This window comes from Phyllobates terribilis, unplaced genomic scaffold (assembly GCF_046119375.1).
Source record: "Phyllobates terribilis strain yellow unplaced genomic scaffold, ASM4611937v1 Scaffold_3__8_contigs__length_932513732, whole genome shotgun sequence".
In the NCBI taxonomy this organism is placed as follows: domain Eukaryota; kingdom Metazoa; phylum Chordata; class Amphibia; order Anura; family Dendrobatidae; genus Phyllobates; species Phyllobates terribilis.
The window spans coordinates 574,182,673-574,206,187 of record NW_027362763.1 but is presented as its reverse complement, the minus strand read 5'-3'; the positions used below and the strand labels follow the sequence as shown (position 1 = coordinate 574,206,187).

The window sequence follows — 23,515 nt, the reverse complement described above, 5'->3', positions numbered from 1 at the left end:
TAACCCCGCCCACACCACTGATTGACAGCTTTCTACATACACTGTGCATAGGCAGAAAGCTTCCAATAAGTGGGGGTGTGCTGGTATCCAGAGCTCATAAATATGGATGATTACATGGCAGCAAGTTTACTAGTCCTCTAGTGGTAATTTCTTGCTGATAAAACAAAAATAATCTATGTTTTAACTATAGCAACTAGCCCAGTAAGTGACAATTCACTGGAATCAGTGTCTCTGTCCCTCCATTATGCTGCTCTTAGATTATGTGTCAAAAACCTTATGAAAGGTTCCCTTTAACATCATAACAAAATAAAAGGAAGTTTAAAAAATGATGCTGATGTAAAGTAGTATAAATCAGGGGCCCTCAAACTACGGCCCGCGGGCCACATGTGAGGATTTTTAACCGGCCCGCCGGGCTGTGGGCGGAGGAGAATGGTGCCAGCGCCCGCCCTTCTCCCCCGCTTGCTTAGGGCCCCGGCAGCCGGATACTTACCTCTCCCCGTGCCTCCACAGATCCGCTGTCTTCCTGCTCTGCGCTTCCTGTGACGTCTCAGGTCAGAGGGTGCGGTGACATCTTTACACCGCTCCCTCCCCTGAGCCATCACTGGCAGCGCAGAGCGGGAAGACGCCGGCGACGCTGGAGTGCGCACCTGAGCAGCGGCAGCGGGTGAGAAGTGAGGTGAGTATTGGATTTTTTTTTTTTTTTAATGTATGGAGGCATGGGACATAATATTAGGGGTGACATCCTGCATGGGGCATTATATGGGGGGGTGACATCCTGAATGGGGCATTATAAAGACGGGAGTGATATCCTGCATGGGGCATTATATGGGGGGGTGACATCCTGAATGGGGCATTATATGGGGGGGGGTGACATGCTGCATGGGGCATTATATGGGGGAGTGACATCCAGCATGGGGCATTATATGGGGGAGTGACATCCAGCATGGGGCATTATATGGGGGGGTGACATGCTGCATGGGGCATTATATGGGGGGGGGGTGACATGCTGCATGGGGCATTATATGGGGGAGTGACATCCTGAATGGGGCATTATATGGGGGGGTGACATCCTGAATGGGGCATTATATGGGGGGGTGACATGCTGCATGGGGCATTATATGGGGGGTGACATGCTGCATGGGGCATTATATTGAGGGGTGACATCCTGAATGGGGCATTATAAAGACAGGGGAGTGATATCCTGCATGGGGCATTATATGGGGGGGGGTGACATGCTGCATGGGGCATTATATTGGGGGGTGACATCCTGAATGGGGCATTATAAAGACAGGGGAGTGATATCCTGTATGGGGCATTATATGGGGGGGTGACATCCTGCATGGGGCATTATAAAGACAGGGGAGAGTATCTTGCATGGGGCATTATATGGTGGGAGAAAGGGACATCCTGCTTGGGTATTATATGGGGGGTGACATCCTGCATGGGGCCTATGCTGCCTATTGGGGACCTATGCTGCCTATTGGGGACATTTACCTCCCCATTGAGGACCTATGCTGCCTATTGGGGACATTTACCTGCCTATTGAGGACCTATGCGGCCTATTGGGGACATTTACCTGCCTATTGAGGACATTTACCTTCCTATTGGGGACCTATGCTGCCTATTGAGGATATTTACCTGCCTATTGGGGACCTATGCTGCCTATTGGGGACATTTACCTGCCTTGAAATACCGGTTGATTTAACTTTACTTGTTCTTCATGTTAAATATTGTATTTGTTCTTGTATTGTTTTTTTTTACTTCAAAATAAGATATGTGCAGTGTGCATAGGAATTTGTTGATAGTTTTTTTAAAAAACTATATTCCGGCCCACCAATGGTCTGAGGGACAGTGAACTGGCCCCCTGTTTAAAAAGTTTGAGGACCCCTGGTATAAATTTACAGTGGCTTGCGAAAGTATTCACCCCCTTGGCATTTTTCGTGATTTGCTACCTCACAACCTGGAATTTCACTTTTTTTTTTTTTTTTTTAAGGTTTGCTTCAGTTCATGAAAAGAAAACATGCCTACAACTGTGAACATTTGGTTTTCTTGGTTTTTCTTATTTCTTGTGACGCAAACAACAAATAGGACAAAATAACTGAAAACTTCAACATGCATAAATATTCACCCCCCTAAAGTCAGTACTTTGTAGAGCCTCCTATTGCAGCAATTGCAGCTGCAAGTTGCTTTGGATAAGCCAATATGAGCTTTCACATCTTGCCACTGGGATTTTTGCCCATTCCTCAAGTCAAAAACTGCTCCAGCTCCTTCAAGTTAGATGGTGTCCTCTGATGAACAGCAATCTTCAAGTCTGATCACAGATTCGCAGTTGGATTAAGGTCTGGGCTTTCACTAAGCCACGCCTCTTCAGAAAGGAAGAGGACTAAAACTCTAGTGCCACCTACAGGAAGTAGCAATCCTAAAAGTCAAGAGTGCCCCTTTAACGAACCTTATCACATGACTTAGGATAAAAACCAATACCAGAAACTCAATTTGCAGACACTGCCACGCCAAAACATTTACATGTTTCCCCTTAAACCACTAAAGTGATACTTTAGCAGTATGCTTTGGGTCATTGACTTGTTGGAAGGTGAACCGCCGTCCCATTCTCAAATCACTGACAGACTGAAACAGGTTTTGATCAAGAATATCCATGTATTTCGCACCATCCATCTTCCCCTCGACTCAGACCATTTTTCCTGTTCCTACTGCCGAAAACATCCCCACAGCATGATGACGCCACCATGTTTCACCGTGGGGATGGTGTTCTTGGGGTGATGAGCTGTGTTGGTTTGACACCAGAAATAGCGTTTATCTTGGTAGCCAAAAGGTTAAATTTTGTTCTCATCTGACCACAGCACTTTCTTTCATACAATTGGGGAGTATCCCACGTCTCAAAACGAACCTTACAATTTTTGTTTGAAAGTAAAGACTTTTTATTGCCCACTCTTCCATAAAAGGCCATCTCTATGGCCAGATACTCCAGTCTCTGCTTGAGAACTCTGCAACTCTACAACTTTGTCCCTGACTTGTTTGGAGATCTCCTTGGTCTTCATGGTGTTGTTTGGTTAGTGGTGCCTCTTGCTTAATGGTGTTACAGCCTCTATGGCCTTTCAGAAAAGGTGTGTATATACTAACAAACCATGTGACACTTACATTGCACACAGGTGGACTTCCTTTCACTAAGCATGTGACTTATAAAGGTTGCACCAGAAAATTTTAGGGGCTTCATAGCAAAATGGGTGAATACATATGCACATGCTAATTTTTAGTTATTTGATTCAATAAATTTAATTTAAGACTATATTTTTCTCACTTCACCAACTTAGACTATTTAGTGATGATGCATTGCACACAAATCGGTTTTAAAAAATATTTAAACACAGGTTGTAATGTAACAAAATAGGTAAAAAGCCAAGGGGGTGAATACTTTCGCAAGCCACTGTATGTAATATTTTGTGTGACATAAGGGTGTAAAAATTCAGGGTTTGAAAATTGCTAAATTTTTCTAAATTGTTGTCAAACTTCCAATATATTCATATTTAAAACCAAAACATATTGATCTAAATTTACCACCAACATAAAGCAAAAGGTGTTGTGAAAAGCAAACCTAGATTATAATGCCAAAATTAACCCCTTTACAACATGGTACGTAATAGTACGCACCACATCATAAACCCCGGTTCAGGGCGGGCTTCGGTGCTGAGCCCGCACTAAACCGGGCACATGTCAGCTAATTTATACAGCTGACATGTGCCCGCAACAGCCGCGGGTGGAATCGCGATCCACCCGCGGCTGTCATCTAGTTAAATGCTGCTGTCAATCTCTGACAGCGGCATGTAACAGCGCCGTGCCGGAAGCGAGTCACTTACCCTGCCCATCGGTGACCCCGTCACATAATTGCGGGTCACCGATGGGTTGGCATGATAACCCGGGGTCTGCAGCAGACCCCTGTGGTTGTCATGGCGAGATTGCTATGAGCGCCGCAAAGTGGTCGGCGCTCATAGCAAGTGAGCCAATCTGCTACATACAGGCGATCTGATCATCGCCTGTATGTAGCAGAGTCGATCAGGCAAATGCTGATTCTAGTCTCCCATGGAGACTATTGAAAGAAGCAGAAAGTAAAAAAAAAAAGTTTTTAAAAAATATAAAAAAAATAAAAAATATATAAAAGTTTAAATCACTCCCCTTTCGCCTTGTTCAAAATAAACAATAAAATAAAAAACACACAAACACGTATTTGGTATCGCCGTGTTCAGAATCGCCCAATCTATCAAGAGAATAATAATGGCAGGTCAGTTTTAGCATTCAGTGAACGTGGTAAAAAAACAACTGTGGAATTGCACTTTTTTTGCAATTTTACCGCACTTGGAATTTTTTTCCCGTTTTCCAGTACACAACATGGTAAAACCAGTGATGTTGTTCAAAAGTACAACTCGTCCCGCAAAACATAAGCCCTCACATGGCCATATTGACTGAAAAATAAAAAAGTTATGGCTCTGGGAACAAGGGGAGCAAAAAACGAAAACGCAAAAACGGAAAATGCTCTGGTTCTTAAGGGGTTAAAGTAATATTTAAAAAAAAAAAAAAAAAAAAAAACACTTAAAATAGTTCACAAAATAAGTTTACTATAATCATTATATCAAGTCAATGGAATTGTCATTGGGTAAATCCAGCTACGGGGAGAATATCTACTGTTGAACTTCTACTTCTTTCCAATCGACTATGTGGAATTAAGGAAAAAAATTTGAATCGCTGTCCCATTTTACATGGATTCATCAGAACATCATAGCTTCGTATTAAATGTTGTTGAGTAGTTACATCTTTGTTGTTTTCTAGAAGAACCTGAAAAATATACATATATCATAAATTACATTACTACTGAATTGTATAATTGTGTACAATTAGTACCATACAATTGAAACATGACAAAAAATAGGAGGGTTCACTGTAGGCACTGAGGCATCACAAGACTGTGTTCACATGTTGCAGTTTTCCAAAATCGAGACAAAAAGTGCAGCCTAAATCTAAATCATGCAGTGATTAAAGACCACTAAGGTCAGAAACTAGTGGCCTTATCTTTTTATGGTTTCCCTCTATGCCTCATAGAGCACCGCTGTGAGAACTGTTTCTGATTTTATCTTTATTGGAATAAACTTTACTTTAAGGATGAAGTGAGTGCTGGTCTCTTCCTGGACCTTCAGCCTAAATCTATCTTCTTGGACTTCAATGCTAATATCTCTCACTGAAGATCGCAAAGGTCTTAAAATTCTCATTTCAATATTAGGCAAGAAAACTTAGAGGATTATACAGACATTTTAACCCAGATTTTCAAAGTAAGTATACCGAACTCATCAGTTCTATTATAACAGGTTAATCCTCAAGCTGATCAAGTGGCAAATCTGCAATAGAAATTTATGTAGGCTTTACTTACACAAGACTGGATAACTCATTTAGCTCCAACCAGAAAATATAAACTTGTTTAACCCCTTCATGACCAATGACATATTTATGGAATCGGTCGTGTTTCTGCCTTTGATGGGGGCTCACACGCTGAGCCTGCATCTTTCCCCACACTTGATGGCATCAAGTGCTTTCAAGTAGCGGTTAACCAGTGTGGTAGATCTGCTGACTCGACTTCACATGGAGGTAGACACAGAACACTGTCTCTTTAAATTTTCCGTTGGTTTATTTAACGGCATAAACCAGTGTAGAGTTCATAAAAATAAACACAGCCCATTTGGCATAACAGCAAAAAAAAATAAGTAAATGTCCAGCTAAGTCCTTGCACCGGCCGGGATCCGGCCACTCAAGATTAGCAAAACCACACGGTTCAGATCAGCACAAACACAGAAGCTCCCCTCTCTGGAGCTGGCCTCCAGATACTGAGCCACATCTGAGTAAAAAGGTTGGCTATTTAATGCCCAAACCACACCCTGGGGTGGAGATATGGTGAATAACCGCCCGCCTGTACTCTGGTCATTCACCTATAAAACATGCCCTTTTAAATCTGTCTGATTAACCCTCTCTGTACCTATTATGCAGGAGAAGACTTCCATGTTTCACATCACTGAAGCCAACAGTCTCAGTGAACCATGAAACATATCTTCCCTCCAGTATTCTGTCAGTGACTTTGTCACATATCCCCCCTCTGCCCAAAGCCAGGGGTTTTGGAACCTTCACTTGCTAAACAGGGAAGTCTGGACAGGGCATCTGCGTTACCATGTAGTTTCCCGGGCCTGTGCGCTACATGAAAACTAAAGTCCTGGAGCGCTAGAAATCACCTGGTAACTTGAGCATTCTTCCCCATCATTTCCCTCATCCATCCAAGGGGTGCATGGTCTGACACTAACTTGAACTTCCGGCCTAAAAGGTAATATTTCAGGGTGTTAACTGCCCACTTGATGGCCGGGCACTCTTTTTCTATGATGGCATAGTTTTTCTCACAGGCAGACAGTTTTCTGCTCAAATACAGGATGGGATGTTCATCCCCGTTAACTTCTTGGGAAAACACGGCTCCTAACCTGACCTCCGAGGCGTCCGTCTGGACCATGAACTCCTTATTGAAGTCAGGAGCAATCAAGACCGGCTGCTTTCACAGGGAGAGTTTCAATTCCTGGAAAGCTTCCTTAGACCATTTGCCCATCGACGTCTTCGTCCCTTTAAGCAGGTCGGTCAGGGGTGCGGCTATCATGGCGAAATTCGGGATAAATCGATGATAGTATCCCACAATTCCTAAAAACGTCCGAACCGGTTTCTTGGAGGCCGGTTGCAGCCACTTTTGGATTGCTTCAACCTTCTTCACTTGCGGATTTATTTTGCGCCTTCCGACGATGTAACCCAAGTATTTTGCCTCTTCTTTTCCCATAGCGAACTTTTTCGGATTTATGGTAAAGCCGGCCTTTCTCAGCACATTCAGTACCGCCTAGATGTTCTGTAGGTGACTTCTGCAATCTGGGCTGAAGATCATGATGTCGTCCAGGTAAGCAGCGGCGTACTTGATGTGCGAGGCTAGGATCCAGTCCATGGCCCTCTGGGGCTCCCTGCAGACCGAACGGCATCCCGGTGTACTGAAAGCACCTGTCGGGTGTAGAGAAGACAGTCTTCTCCTTGGCACCTGGGGACAAGAGAATTTGCCAGTACCCCTTTGTTAGGTCTAGGGTAGTGATGTACCTGGCAGGCCCCAGCCTTTCAATGAGTTTATCGACCCGGGGCATCGGATAGGCGTCAAACTTAGACACTTCGTAGTTTTCTGTAATCTTTACAGAAGCGCCATTCTCCGTCCAGCTTCGGTACAAAAACAATGGAACTGGACTAGCCACTCAGACTCCTCGATGAAGCCCAAGCTCAACATTCTCCACACCTCCTTGGAGATCACCTCGCGACGGGCTTCGGGGATTCGATATGGCCTCTAGTTTACCGTACATGCGGTTCCGTCAAGATCTCATGCTCCACAATCTGCGTACATCCGGGCAACTCTGAGAACAGGTCTCGGTTTCTCTGCAGCAATTCTCTGCACTGTTGTTTTTGGGCCGGTGATAGTGTCTCTGCCATTGTGACATCCTCGAACCTGGCTTCAGGATTGGCCCCCTGACACGTAGCCTCCACCAATTGCCTGTCCCGCCACGGCATAAGCAAGTTGAATTGGTAGATCTGGTAAGGCTTTCTTCTTCCGGGCTGGTGGATTTTATAATTGACTTCACTCAACTTCTCAACCACCTTGTACGGCCCTTGCCACTTGACCAGAAATTTACTTTCGACCGTGGGTACTAATACTGATACTCAGTCTCAAGGGCTGAATTGTCTCAGCCTCGCGGCCTGATTATAGACCCTCAACTGGGCTTCTTGTGCCTGTAGGAGGCTCTCCTTCACAATTGGCATCACCCTCACGATCCGGTCCTTCATTTGAGCCACATGCTCGGTGACGCTTCGGTGGGGTGTAACCTATGCTTCCCAGGTCTCCTTCACTATGTCCAGCAGCTGAAATGGTGAGAATCCCGTAGAGCTATTGGGAACTTCCCTAACGGAGAACAGCAAGTATGGCAATAGCAATCCCAGTCTCACCAATCCTTCTCCATGACCTTCTTCAGCATAGACTTCAAGGTCTTGTTGAATCTCCACCAGGCCGTCTGTTTGTGGATGGTATACAGACGTCCAGAGTTGTGTAATCTTGAGAGCCTTACACAACTCCCTCATCACCTTAGACATAGAAGGAGTTCCCTGGTCCATCAGGATATCCTTTGACAGGCCCATCCGGGAGAAAATATGTACAAGCTCTCTGGCTATACTCCTGGCGGAGGAGTTTCTCAATGGTACCGTCTTCAGATACCGAGTTCCATAGTCCAACACTAACAGGATGTATTGGTGCCCGCTGACAGACTTGACCAAGGGCCCAACAAGGTCCATGGCAATCCGGTCAAATGGGACCAGTATAATAGGCAATGGTACGAGGGGGCTACGGAAGTGGGATACGGGAGCAGTTAGCTGACAGATGGGGCAGGACTGGCAGTAATTCACATTCTCTCTCTGACATCTAGGCCAGTAGAACCTCTGCAGGACCCGCTCCCGAGTTTTGTCTACCCCTAGATGCCCACCCAAGATATGAGAATGGACCAGGTCTAATACCTTCCGCTTAGAGGGACCCAGCACCACCAACTGCTCTATCACTTCCCCTCTAGGCTTAGTGACCAGATAAAGGAGTTCCCCATTGAGTGTAAAATATGAGAACCTGGTGTCAGCCCCCGGCTCTTGAGCAACCCCATTTATCACAGACACATTATCAAATGCATTTTTCAATGTGAGATCCTGCATCTGAGCAGTACCAAAATTCCCCCCAGAAACCTCCAACTCAGAAAACTCAGCCTTTTGGGTCACCGTCTCGTTCTAGTCGCCGGCAAGGACACACAAGCAGAATTCATCAGTCTCTGACTGTGTTAGGGATTCAACATGGTGGAACCGGCTACTCCCTGAGTCATGTGGTATGCCTGCTTTTCGCCATAAGTCCCAGAACTGGTTACAGTCCCGCTCTATTAGTAATGGGTGTACCAGGTCCTTAACTACTCCAACTTCATGGGACTCAGTGCCACAGTTCATTTTTATAGTCACTCTGGCAACAGGGTAGTCTTTGGCGTCCCCGTGAATATAACGAATGCCCAAGTTTTCCCGGGGATCAACTGGTGGGGGAGTGTGGCCCTTATCAGAGTCATCAAATTCCCCGAGTTCAAAAGTCCCGTCACCAGTATCCCATTTATTGTTACGGGACATGCCTGCGCCTCCTCACCGGGCTGACAGTCCACACTGTAGGCTGTATGGGCAGAATACGAACAGCGCCTCCCAACGCTGCAGTCCATCCGTTCAAAGGACATAAGACAACGGGCGGCTATGTGTCCAGGACCATGACATCTCCAACAAGTCAAGTCCTTACCAGCGACTTTTGGCAACCCCTCAGCAACCCCTTTGGACCTCAAACTCCCCTCAGTGGTGGCTCTACTACCCCTGTTGAGATATGGGCTCCTTCTGGGTACCCCAGTACGGGGATACAACAATGCCCGGCTTCCTCAGGGACCTCTCGACCACCTCGTACTTTTCTACTAGGCCCACTACGTCATCTGCATTTCGGGGGTCCCCCTGGGCAACCCAGGTCTGCACCGGTCTGGGGAGGGAGTGGATAAATCTGTCCATTATGACCCCGCTCTACCATCTGGGCTGAGGTGGAGGACTCCGGCTGCAACCACTTCTGTACCAGATGCAGCAGATCAAACATTTGGGAGAGAGGGGGTTTATCACCACAATACTCCAAGTGGTGGACCCTTTGAGCTCGGACAGACATAGTTACCCCCGAGCATGTGAGTATCTCAGTTTTTAGTTTGGAATATTCCTAGGTATCCCGTAAGGCCAGGTCATAATAAGCCTTCTGGGGCTCGCCAGTCAAATAGGGGCCCAACACCTTCGCCCACTGCTCACGCTAAAGTTTCTACCGCTCTGCTACCCTTTCAGACACAGTCAAAAAGGCTTCCACATCATCTCCCGGGGTCATTTTTTGCATCGCTCGCCTTACCGCCTTCCGGACGTATGTCTCGTCATCACCTGGACTTGGGGAAGAGGTGGTATCTCTGCTGCGAACTTCCCTCGCTAGGAGTTCCACCTGCCTTTGTTGCTGTTGGATCTGCTGCATCAGGAGTCTGTCTCCTGCTGTACCTGCTGCTGCTCCCGATCCTGCTGCTGCATGTGCTGCTGGTACTGCTGCTGAAGCTCTCGGTGCTGCTGTAGCTGCTGCAGGTTCTGCTGCTGTTGGCTTTAGACCAGGTGCTTGATGAGCTCTTCAATGCTGCTGGACATCTCTTGCTGGCTGACAGCCTTTACTCAGGACATGCAGTCTCTCTTGTAACAGTCACAACTGTTCACTGGGAAAACTGCCCACACTTCTAACACCACCTGTGATAGATCTGCTGACTTGGTTGCACATGGAGGTAGACACAGAACACTGTCTCTTTAAATTTTCCGTTGGTTTATTTAACAGCCTAAACCAGTGTAGAGTTTATAAATTTAAACACAGCCCATTTGGCATAACGGCAAAACAAAATAAGCCAACATCCAGCAAAGTCCTTGCACCGGCCGGGGACGGCCACTCAGGATTAGCAAAACCACACGGTTCAGATTAGAACAAACACACAAGCTCCTCTCTCTGGAGCTGGCCTCCAGATACAGAACCACACCTGAGTAAAAAGGCTGGCTATTTAATGCCCAAACCACACCCTGGGGTGGAGATATGGTGAATGACCTCCCGCCTGTATGATGGTCATTCACCTATAAAACATGTCTTTTTAAATCTGTCTGATTAACCCTCTCTGCACCTACTATGCAGGAGAAAACTTCCATGTTTTACATCACTAAAGTGAATAGCCTCAGTGAAGCATATCTACCCTCCAGTATTCTGCCAGTGACTTTATCACACCAGTTAAATGCCGCGGTCAATCACTGATAGTGAAGTTTGACATGTGCGGAGAGGAAGCGATTCGTTGATCCTGCCCATCAGAGCTCCTGTCACGTGATTGCGGGGCGCTGATGGGTTGTCATGACAGCCGGGGTTCTGTTGAAGACCCCGATGCCTGTCAATCACGATCCTCCTGTTCATTGGAGATTGTGATTTTTGCTATAAATAGCAGGGCTGAACTATGAAGAGTTGGTGGAAAATCTCCTCAAAACATATAAGGCTCTTGGCTGTAACATGTCCTTAAAGATTAATTTCTTATATTTGTATCTAGACTTTTTTTTTTCCACCAAACTGCGGAGCAATGAGCAACAAGCACGGTGAGAGATTTCACCAAGATATTGCGGCCTTGGGGAAAACATATAAAGAAAAATGGAATCCATCGATGCTTGCAGATTACTGTTGGACAATTTTAAGAGATGATTCGATGCAGGCATACAAGAGACAAGCAAAAAAGCATGGTCAATGAAGGAGGACCAAACTTTGTAGTGCACGTTCTGTAACCGTTAATAGTGTTTAGACATGTTTTAGTTATTTGAACTATTGCCAAGTTTCCTCTAAATAAAAGGTCAGAAAATTGGCATAACAAAGTATTCTGCATCTTTATATTTACAAAAATAATGTTTCAAAATACTGACATTTTTATGCATTAAATACACGTAGCAGTTAAAGGAAAACGCTTTGATACAGAGGTATAGATTTAGACAAGTAAAGATTTTCAGTGTCAGATTTAAATTCAGAAGGTCAAAGTCATTAAGAAATGGCTCATTTCATAACTGAACCTGACAAGTTTTGAAAATATGTAGAACAGTGTTATTTTACTTTATTTCTTAATACTCTTAGAGGACTATTATTTGTGATCGTTTGATCGCTTACATTATATACAGCAATACTACTGTATTGCAGCAAATAGCAAAATTGCCATTCTCCTTTGAAGCCGTGGATTGGAAGATCAACATGGCCACCATGGGAGCCTTCAGCAGGTCCCTAGATGCCATGATATCTCATTGGTACCCACGATCACCTCGTTGGGGAGGAGGGTGCCATGGGTGGTAGTGCATGCATAAATCTGCAAGTTAGCCATTTAAATTCAGTGATTGACAGTAGCATTTAAATGGTTAACCGCATATATCATAGCTAGTTCTGGCTGCTGCTGTTACAGGCACATGATGACTGTATAACACAGTCGGCATCTGTCATTTATGGAGCGGGCTCAGTTCCTGAACCTGCTACATATGCTCCCTGTGACCATTTGACGTTTCTTTAAACCAAGTTGAGAAATTCCTGGGCCCGGATGAGATACACCCGCGAGTACTGCAGGAATTAAGTAACGTCATAGATAGACCATTATTTTTAATCTTTAAAGATTCCATAATAACAGAGTCTGTACCACATGACTGGCGTATAGCAAATGTGGTGCCAATATTCAAAAAGGGGACAAAAACAGAACTTGCAAATTATAGGCCGGTAAGCTTAACCTCTACTGTGGGTAAAATCCTGGAGGGTTTCCTAAGAGATGCTATGATAGAGTATCTGAAGAAGAATAACCTCATGACCCAATATCAACATGGGTTTACGAGGGACCGTTCCTGTCAAACTAATCTGATCAGTTTTTATGAGGAGGCAAGTTCCGGACTGGACCAAGGAAATGCAGTGGATGTTGTGTATATGGACTTTTCAAAAGCTTTTGATACGGTTCCACACAAAAGGTTGATACATAAAATGATAACAATGGGGATAGGGGAAAATATATGTATGTGGGTTAAGAATTGGCTCAGTTAAAGGACACAAAGGGTGGTTATTAATGGAACACACTCAGACTGGGTCTCAGTTAACAGTGGGGTACCACAGGGGTCAGTATTGGGCCCCCTTCTTTTTAACATATTTATTAATGACCTTGTAGGGGGCATACAGAGTAGTATTTCAATATTTTCAGATGACACTAAACTCTGCAGGGTAATCAATACAGAGGAGGACAATTTTATATTACAGGAGGATCTATGTAAACTAGAAGCTTGGGCTGATAAATGGCAAATGAGCTTTAATGGGGATAAATGTAAGGTAATGCACTTGGGCAGAGGAAATAAAATGTATAATTATATGCTTAATTGTAAAACATTGGGCAAAACTGTAACTGAAAAAGACCTGGGTGTATTGGTGGACGACAAGCTCACGTTTGGTGGCCAGTGTCAGGCAGCTGCTGCAAAGGCAAATAAAATAATGGGATGCATTAAAAGAGGCATAGATGCTCATGAGAACATAATTTTACCTCTATACAAGTCATTAGTGCGACCACACTTAGAATACTGTGTACAGTTCTGGTCTCCGGTGTATAAGAAAGACATAGCTGAACTAGAGAGGGTGCAGAGAAGAGCGACCAAGGTTATTAGAGGACTGGGGGGTCTGTAATGCCAAGACAGGTTATTACACTTGGGGTTATTTACTGTGGAAAAACGAAGGCTTAGGGGTGATCTTATTACTATGTACAAGTATATGAGGGGACAGAACAAAGACCTTTCTACTGATCTTTTTATTCTGAGGCCTGAGACAGGGACAAGGGGGCATCTTCTAGTGTTTGCCACATGGTTTATTTTTGCCTTCCTCTGGATCAACATGTTAGGCTATGGGTTAAACTATATGGACTTAGGATCTAGTAACATTCATAGTAACATAGTTTTTAAGGTTGAAGGAAGACTATCATTCTTTCTCCCTAAATCACAAAACAAAATCTAAATTCTTGTTGGAGAAAGAAAGCATTAAATCAGACATACCTTCATTCTCAAATCAATTCCCATGTTCTTCAAAAACTCTTGTTGTTCAATAGGGCCTAGCGAGACAACAGAATTTCCAACTATTCTTTTCAAGAAGCTAAAATCAACATCTGCTGTAAGATCCGCTGTTCCAGGGTCTTTTAGAACATTATGCAGCTGATGAGCTCGAAATCCCTGAAACACAAGATACACCAGTTTATAATTTAATAGAAAATAAATGTTGCTTCATTTTATATCATTAGTACTTTCTATAAGTGTAGAAAAAAAAAGCCAGGTCTCCGTGTTAGTCTAGTTTGATCCGGTGCTCGGAATAATGTCACTGCTCTGAATAGAAACAGCCATAAACATATCACAGAAAAAAAGGTGTTACATGCACCAGAAATGTACTGGAGGTTTTACTGATAGACTAGGACTTGGATAAAAAAAAAAAAAAAAAAGTCTCATCTACAAAGATGAAGATTTTATATCTCTGAAGCTGGGTTTTCTTTGATATGTTTATGCTTTCTATAAGACCTAATGAAATAATTACTATTATATTTTCCCTTTTTCCTGCCAATGAAAAAATGGTTAAAGAAATCGTTAACTAATAGGAAGTCTCACATAACAGAGGCAAGCTTTAATGTTATAGATGAAAATTCTCAGCTCATTCCTTAGTTCTCATTCAGACTTCTGTGAGTCACATACGTGTTTCATTCATGTTTTCCCCAGGTAAAACATGAAACCACTGCAGTCCATGGGAAATCATGAAGACGTATATTTTTTATTCAAGTCACGAATAGTGTTGAGCATTCCTATACTGAGTTCCGATACTTTTAGAATATCGAATACCGGAATCGGAAGTTCCCATAATGCCTACGCTCTGCAGTGTCTCTGAAGTATGACAAGCTGGATGGCAGCGCTCAGCTTACTGTACTTGTCATTTAGTGTTAAAGGATTTATTAAAAAAAATAAGTGTTTTTGTCTCTTTAAAAAATCCGGCCGGCAATTCATCAGCGGCATACACTGGTACCCGACAGTTTAGAACAGAAAGAATAGAGCTTCACACATAGATTAGATAGATAGAAACATGTCAGTCACATATATAAGAAGTACAGTGACAGTGTTGATCACTGTACTTGTCATTTTGTGTTAAAATAAAGTATTTATTTAAAAAAATATTGGCGTGGGGCTCCCTGTAATTTTAGTCTCTAGCGGAGGTTAAGCAGAAGGCTGGGGCAGATGTTTGAAGCCTGGGAAGGGGGTAATACCCACGGAGCTCCCCAGGCTACTAATATCAGCCCCCAGCTGAATACCTAGCCTTTACTAGCTATTAAAATGGGGGACCCCCAAAAAAATGACGTGGGGTCCCCCCTATTTTAATAGCTAGCAAAGGCTAGGCAGACAGCTGGGGGCTGATATTAATGGCCCAGGAAGGGTGCCATGAATATTGGCCCCCTCCCAGGCTAGAAACACCAGCCGCTAGCCGCCCCAGAAATGGCACATCCATAGGATGTGCCAATTCTGGCACTTAGCCTCGCTCTTCCCACTGCCCTGTAGCGGTGGCAGTGGGGTAATAGGGCTGGGGTTGATGTCAGCTTATAATGCCAGCTGACATCAAGCCCAGGTTAGTAATGGAGAGGCGTCTATAAGACACCCCCATTACTAACCCCATAGTCAAAGTTAAAAAAAAAACACAAACACCCAGAATAAAGTCCTTTAATTGAAATAAACACACAATTCTTTAATGTTCTAAATTAAACCATTCTTACCATCACGCCCATTCCAGCTGAAGCCAATGTCTTCTGCAATAAAAATTAATAAAGCAACCTCATCCTTACCTTTCCATGGTTCCCACGATGGCTCCAGCTCTGCTACATTCACAGGACAGGCTGGATCGCAGCCGAAAGCTGCCATCCAGCTTGCCATGCTGCAGACACTGAGAAGCGCAGGCATGCTTGCGCTCCTCAGTGTCTGGCTGTGACGGCATCCAGATGAGCAGAGTTCATGTCCAATGAACTCAGCTCACCTCATGCACGTCACTGACAGCATGGGAAAATTCTCCTGCGCTCAGCGCTTCAGCAGGAGAATTCTCCCACGCTGGGATAGCATTGAGATGACAGGCTGGATCGCAGCTCACACTCACTGCAAGCGCAGGAGAATTTTCCCACGCTGTCAGTGACGTGCATGAGGTGAGCTGAGTTCATTGGACATGACCTCGGCTCATCTTTATGCTGTCACAGCCAGACTCTGAGGAGCGCAAGCATGCCTGCGCTTCTCAGTGTCTGCGGCATGGCAAGCTGGATGGCAGCTTTCGGCTGCGATCCAGCCTGTCATGTGAATGTAGCAGAGCTGGAGCAGTCGTAGGAACCATGGAAAGGTAAGGATGAGGTTGCTTTATTATTTTACTTTTATTGCAGAAGACATTGGCTTCAGCTGGAATGGGCGTGATGGTAAGTATGGTTTAATTTAGAACAATAAAGAATTGTGTTTATTTCAATTAAAGGACTTTATTCTGGGTGTTTGTGTTTTTTTTTTTAACTTTTACTATGGGGTTAGTAATGGGGGTGTCTTATAGACGCCTCTCCATTACTAACCTGGGCTTGATGTCAGCTGTCATTATAAGCTGACATCAACCCCAGCCCTATTACCCCACTGCCACCGCTACAGGGCAGTGGGAAGAGCAAGGCTAAGTGCCAGAATTGGCACATCCTATGGATGCGCCATTTCTGGGGCGGCTGACGGCTGGTGTTTCTAGCCTGGGAGGGGGCCAATATTCATGGCACCCTTCCTGGGCTATTAATATCAGCCCCCAGCTGTCTGCCTAGCCTTTGCTAGCTATTAAAATAGGGGGGACCCCACGTCATTTTTTTGGGGTCCCCCATTTTAATAGCTAGTAAAGGCTAGGTATTCAGCTGGGGCTGATATTAGTAGCCTGGGAAGCTCCTTGGGTATTACCCCCTTCCCAGGCTTCAAACATCTGCCCCAGCCGTCTGCTTAACCTCCGCTAGAGACTAAAATTACGGGGAACCCCACGCCAATTTTTTTTTAAATAAATCCTTTATTTTAACACTAAATGACAAGTACAGTAATCAACACTGTCACTGTACTTCTTATATATGTGACTGACATGTGTCTATGTATCTAATCTATGTGTGATGCTCTATTCTTTCTATTCTAAATTGTCGGGTACCGATGCTGAATTGACGGCCGGCTTTTTTAAAGAGACGGTGCATGAAAACACTATTATTTTTTTTTTATAAATCCTTTATTTTAACACTAAATGACAAGTACAGTAAGCAACACTGTCACTGTACTTCTTATATTTGTGACTGACATGTTTCTATCTATCTAATCTATGTGTGATGTTCTATTCTTTCTGTTGTAAATTGTCGGGTAGCGGTGTATGCCGCTGCTGAATTGCCGGCTTTTCATGTAATACATTCTACATTATTCTTAGTTGTTTTCCTTCATGTAGAATTAACCTACAAGGAAAGAAAGGGTTTATTTTCATTCCGATATTTGTGTCCCATTGACTTGCATTGGTTTCCGGTATCGGAATCGGCAATATCCGATATTTTTTGGGTATCGGTTCGGTCTGGTCCGATCCAATCTGATCCGATATCGGAAGGTATCGCTCAACACTAGTCACAAATCAAAATTGCCCATATAAGTCTATTGCACAGTGAAAATTATTTACAACCCACAATACTATTTGTTGTGAGAAAAGCACCCAGCCCTTTTTTAAAAGTTGCTATAGTGTCTGCCACTACTACTTCATGTGGCAGGGAACTCCAAAGTCGGACTGCTCTAACTGTAAAGAACCATTTTCTATTTAGCTGCTGGATTCGCCTTTCCTCCACACATACTGGATGTTCCCTGGTCCTTTGAGGCGTCCTTGGGAGAAATAAGTCATGTGCCTGTCCTCTGTATTGACCACACATGTATTTAACCCCTTCACGACCTATGATGTATAGATATGTCATAGGTCATATCCTGGCATTTGATGCAGGCTCCGGTGCTCAGCCCGCATCTTTTCTGACACATGACAGCAGATCTGAGGAGGCGGAGTTTCTTACAGCACCACCGGATATGATGTCGCGGGGTCTGAGCCTTATCATGGAAAGCAAGGGAGCTATTCTACAGGGTGAGCCATTTATATGGATACACCTAAATAAAATGGGAATGGTTGGTGATATCAACTTCCTGTTTGTGGCACATTAGTATATGGGAGTGGGAAAATTTTTCCAGATGGGTGGTGACCATGGCGGCCATTTTGAAGTCGGCCATTTTGGATCCAACTTTATTTTTTTTCAATGGGAAGAGGGTCATGTGACATATCAAACTTATTGAGAATTTCATAATAAAAACAATGGTGTACTTGGTTTTAACGTAACTTTATTCTTTTATGAGACAGGTTCGCTTTAATGTAATAATTTAATCTCTTTTCTAATATACTTTTAATTAAAAAGTCTCCATTGTTCCCTCTCAGCTCTATTAAACTGCCTAATTTATTTATTTTTTTTACCTACTTCTGGTTAGTCTACTCCTGATGAAGGTAAACTAGGTAGCGACATGTCCTGGGTTTCTTTCATCAGGCTTTTTTTTTTGCATTTTACTCTGGTCTCATTTGCCGGTATTGAAGTATTTATGCTCCAGCTGCAGGTTATATTTTGTACACTGCTCAAAAAAATAAATGTAACACTCAAATAACACATCCTAGATCTGAATGAATGAAATATTCTCATTGAATACTTTGTTCTCTACTAAGTTGAATGTGCTGACAACAAAATCACACAAAAATCATCAATGGAAATCAAATTTATTAACCAATGGAGGCCTGGATTTGGAGTCGCCTGCAAAATTACAGTGGAAAAACACACTACAGGCTGATCCAACTTTGATGTAATGTCATTAAAACAATTCAAAATGAGGCTCAGTATTGTGTGTGGCCTCCACGTACCTGTATGACCTCCCTACAACGCCTGGGCATGCTCCTGATGAGGTTGCGGATGGTCTTCTGTGGGATCTCCTCCCAGACCTGGACTAAAGCATCCGCCAACTCCTGGACAGTCTGTGGTGAAACGTGACGTTGGTGGATGGAGCGAGCCATGATGTCCCAGATGTGCTCAATTGGATTCAGGTCTGGGGAACGGGCGGGCCAGTCCATAGCTTCAAAGCCTTCATCTTGCAGGAACTGCTGACACACTCCAGCCACATGAGGTCTGGCATTGTCCTGCATTAGGAGGAACCCAGGGCTAACCGCACCAGCATATGGTCTCACAAGGGGTCTGAGGATCTCATCTCGGTACCTAATGGCAGTCCGGCTTCCTCTGGAAAGCACATGGAGGGCTGTGCGGCCCTCCAAAAAAATGCCACCCCACGCCATTACTGACCCACTGCCAAACCGGTCATGCTGAAGGATGTTGCAGGCAGCAGATTGCTCTCCACGGCGTCTCCAGATTCTGTCACGTCTGTCACATGTGCTCAGTGTGAACCTGCTTTCATCTGTGAAGAGCACAGGGCGCCAGTGGCGACTTTGCCAGTCCTGATGTTCTGTGGCAAATGCCAAGCGTCCTGCACGGTGTTGGGCTGTGAGCACAACCCCCATCTGTGGACGTCAGGCCGTCATACCACGATCATGGAGTCGATTTCTAATCGTTTGTGCAGACACATGCACATTTGTGGCCTGCTGGAGGTCATTTTGCAGGGCTCTGGCAATTAGAGATCACTGCTTGGTAATTAGTGGTGAGTGATGCAACGGGGCTGTGCTGAAGAGGCAGGGAGGTCTTACCCACTCCCTACCGTGGTGGATATAAGAGGCGCCATTTGCTGAGTGTTGGCACCAAACTGCCATCTTAGACAGCCACCAGAAAGCACATACTAGTAGTCGCCTTTGGCTCTCCCTCCCGCTTCTCTTATGAGCACACTGTAACAGAACCTGCACATATGTAAAAGGGCAGCTACCATCACTTGCTCCCTTGTAAATTTTATCAACACAGTCTGGAATTTTTTCCCATTTTCCAGTGCACTATGTGGTAAAATGGATGGCGTCATTAAAAAGTACAACTCGTCTAGCAAAAATCAAGCCCTTATACGGCTATGGACAAAAAAAATAAGTTATGGCTCTTGAAAGATGGGAAGGAAAAAACTAAAACAAAAAACGTAAAGTACTGGCTTTTGCAGATTATAATCCTTTACTGATGTCCAATCACTAGTATGCTATTTCTGAAGTTATAACTTTACTTGAATCCTTTGGAAAAATTTTGGAAATTAAAGTAAATTTTACCAAATCTGAAGTGGCATCTATGTTTAGAATAGCATCATTCCCTTTTAAATGGCGCTCTGATCACATAGCTTACCTAGCAGTTAGTATTCCAGCCTGCACTCAGCTCTGTAGAAAATAAACTTCTCTCCAGTTATTTCCAATATAATACAATTACTTAAAACTTATAAACATTTTACATCATTATTTTCGGGATGAAGCCAACGGATTAAAATTGTTGTTTCCCTAAAATTATTGAATGTTATACAGCCTTTACCAATGTTAAAATCAGATTTCTTAATTATATTCCTCTAAAGCTTTTAGAACTTTTATGTGGGGGAAGGAAGGGGGAGATTGGAAAAACAGGATTAATGTGTTAAAATTACAAGAACCTATGCTGGGATAGTTAAATGTGGCAAATGTCAATTGATATAGCTTAGTGTCAATTTCAGATATGTCACAAATTGGTTACGTAGATTACCCCATTTTGCGAATACTCATAGTTAAGGCCCAATTCTTTCCTCATCAATGGAAAATCTTTTACATTCTCCAGCTACAGAACTATCAGAGGAAATCCATTAAAATCCTATTTTGTGGTCCACTATTAGTTTGTGGAGGATAGGGAGAAAGTTATTGATATATGACGTACTGGTATGTCATATGCCGGCTCCCTGACTTTGATACAAGCTCGTCGCGGTGGGATGGCTTTAAGGCTTTTTCGATCAAAATAGTGTTAACTAAGTAACTTATGTTATTTACATGTACTATTATTATTTATTTATTTATATGTTTTTGTATTACTTATATATTCATTTAGTTTTTTTCTTGGGTTTTGTATGTGAAATGGCCACAGTGTGAACGCGTTCCAACACTGCGCGTACACCAACTTATACTCCAGCTCATTTGTTTTGTTTTGCTGTAGTTTCTTGAGCTCAGTACAAACAGGGACGTGGATGCCCTTTTGAGCTGGGCATTTGATCTACATAGCTTCCTATAGGCAGGTGTCTGGACAGTCAGGCCTGTATCCTGCTCTACCCTTATCTACACTGAGGTCGGCTGAGACAAGGTAAGGTTTTAATACTAGAGATAGGATAGGGCCATCCTGATTGGGTACACCTTGTCATGGTGGGATAGCTTTTATGCTTTTTTTGATCAAAATAGTGTTAACCAAGTACCCTATATTATTTACATGTATTATTACTATTAACTTAATACAGGGTATATTTTGTTTTTTCTTGGGCTTTGTGAAATGGCCACAGTGCATGTATACCAACTTATGCTCTGGCTCATTTGTTTGGTTTTGGTCCTTCCCTAAATACACTATCTAGCTGCTTCTCTTTTTCTTTCTCCCCACTTCCTTTTTGATGACACTTCTTTTGAGAATCTCAGTGCATTCTGGGATTGTCAAGCCAAGTGTCATTAGGGGGCATAGGCTGCGGTTACTGCCAAAGCCCCTGTCCCCTTCCTGAAACGAAGAGTCTTCTGTAACGCTTTGTTTCAGGAGATGGGCTAGTCCCTGTGCGATGTGCACTGTGCGATGCGATAAAGACAGTTCGCGCTCTCTGTTGTTGGCTCAGATCAGCAGTAATGAGCCAGCAAACAGCAGCCCTCTGTACACGGGGTATGCTCACGACGCACTTTGTTGCCGGCTTGTTGCTGCTAAGCTGAGCCGGTAACAGAGAGTGCGCTGCGCTGAGACTAGCTTAGCCCATGAAACAGGCATCACTGATGAGGCTTCGTTTCACGGAGGGGATAGGGGCTGCGACAGTGATGCTTCGTGTTAGGATCCCAGAATGCTCTGGGATTCTGAAACGAAGAGTCATCAAAAAGGAAGTAAAAAAATAAAAAGTAAAGCAGTTAGATGGTGTAGTTAGGGAAGGAGAGGGGGAAGAAAATTAATTTGGACTTCAGACCACCCCTTTAATATCAAGGCTTAGAAGTAAAGGCTATATGACACTATCACAGCAAATGCAAGCAATGCAATGGCGTTACTTCCTGACATCCTGTGAAAACTCACCGATTACTATCAAAATTATATAGAACATTAAAAGGTCCCAAGACTTTTTTTTGATTTTCTAACATGTACAGGGCCTGAAACACGCTATAGATCGATCTGGGCACAGGTCATAATGCTTCAATTAATTGCGCAAAACACTTATTACATGTGCACTGTTCAGAAAGTAGGAGCATTTTGTTCCTGCATGAACGGACGTCCAGAGCGGTGTAAGGGCTAATAGAGGTTCTATAAGCCCACACACCGCTCTATGCATGCATCCAAGCAGGCACAGAGTGGTACTATAAGCCATACCCTGCACTGGGTATGCAATTATACAATAGGAGAGCAGCCCAATAAGCCTGAACTCAGTTCTATGCCTGCAGTCATGCAGAAGCAGAGCGGTCCTATAAGCCTGTACACTGCTGTGTATGCAATCACGCAGGAGCAGAACACTTCCAGAAGCCTACACACCGCTCTATGTATGCACTCATACACGAGCAGACCGTTCCTATCAATCCATACACTGCTCTGTATATGCACTCTTGAAGGAGCAGAGCGCTCCTACAGTGCTGGCCAAAAGTATTGGCACCCCTGCAATTCTATCAGATAATACTCAGTTTCTTCCTGAAAATGATTGCAATCACAAATTCTTTGGTATTATTCTCTTCATTTAATTTGCTTGCAAGGAAAAAACACAAAAGAGAATGAAGCAAAAATCATATCATTGATCATTTCACACAAAACTCCAAAAATGGGCCAGACAAAAGTATTGGCACCCTCAGCCTAATACTTGGTTGCACAACCTTTAGCCAAAATAACTGCGAACAACCGCTTCCGGTAACCATCAATGAGTTTCTTACAATGCTCTGCTGGAATTGTAGACCATTCTTCTTTGGCAAACTGCTCCAGGTCCCTGATATTTGAAGGGTGCCTTCTCCAAACTGCCATTTTGAGATCTCTCCACAGGTGTTCTATGGGATTCAGGTCTGGACTCATTGCTGGCCACCTTAGAAGTCTCCAGTGCTTTCTCTCAAACCATTTTATAGTGCTTTTGGAAGTGTGTTTTGGGTCATTGTCCTGCTGGAAGACCCATGACCTCTGAGGGAGACCTAACTTTCTCACACTGGGCCCTACATTATGCTGCAAAATTTGTTGGTAGTCTTCAGACTTCATAATGCCATGCACACGGTCAAGCAGTCCAGTGCCAGAGGCAGCAAAGCAACCCCAAAACATCAGGGAACCTCCGCCATGTTTGACTGTAGGGACCGTGTTCTTTTCTTTGAATGCCTCTTTTTTTTTCCTGTACACTCTATGTTGATGCTTTTTCCCAAAAAGCTCTACTTTTGTCTCATCTGACCAGAGAACATTCTTCCAAAACGTTTTAGGCTTTCTGAGGTAAGTTTTGGCAAACTCCAGCCTGGCTTTTTTATGTCTCGGGGTAAGAAGTGGGGTCTTCCTGGGTATCCTACCATACAGTCCCTTTTCATTCAGACGCCGACGGATAGTAAGGGTTGACA

General features: G+C 43.8%; 1 protein-coding gene across 4 annotated transcripts in view; it reads right to left on the bottom strand.

Annotated features, from left to right (window-relative positions):
* Positions 1-4,025: 4,025 nt before the first annotated feature.
* Positions 4,026-23,515, bottom strand: part of NDUFAF7 (NADH:ubiquinone oxidoreductase complex assembly factor 7) — an 86,209-nt gene continuing 66,719 nt past the window's right edge. The window contains exons 7-8 of one of the 4 annotated variants that reach the window (XM_073671444.1): positions 13,762-13,935; positions 4,026-4,845 (exon numbers count right to left, since the gene is read on the bottom strand). In XM_073671444.1, coding sequence (XP_073527545.1) covers positions 4,660-4,845; positions 13,762-13,935 — 360 coding nt within the window. In that variant the 3' untranslated portion in view covers positions 4,026-4,659. The remainder of the gene's footprint in view (positions 4,846-13,761; positions 13,936-23,515) is intronic. The other 3 variants (XM_073671443.1, XM_073671442.1, XM_073671441.1) reach the window with 3 other exon arrangements.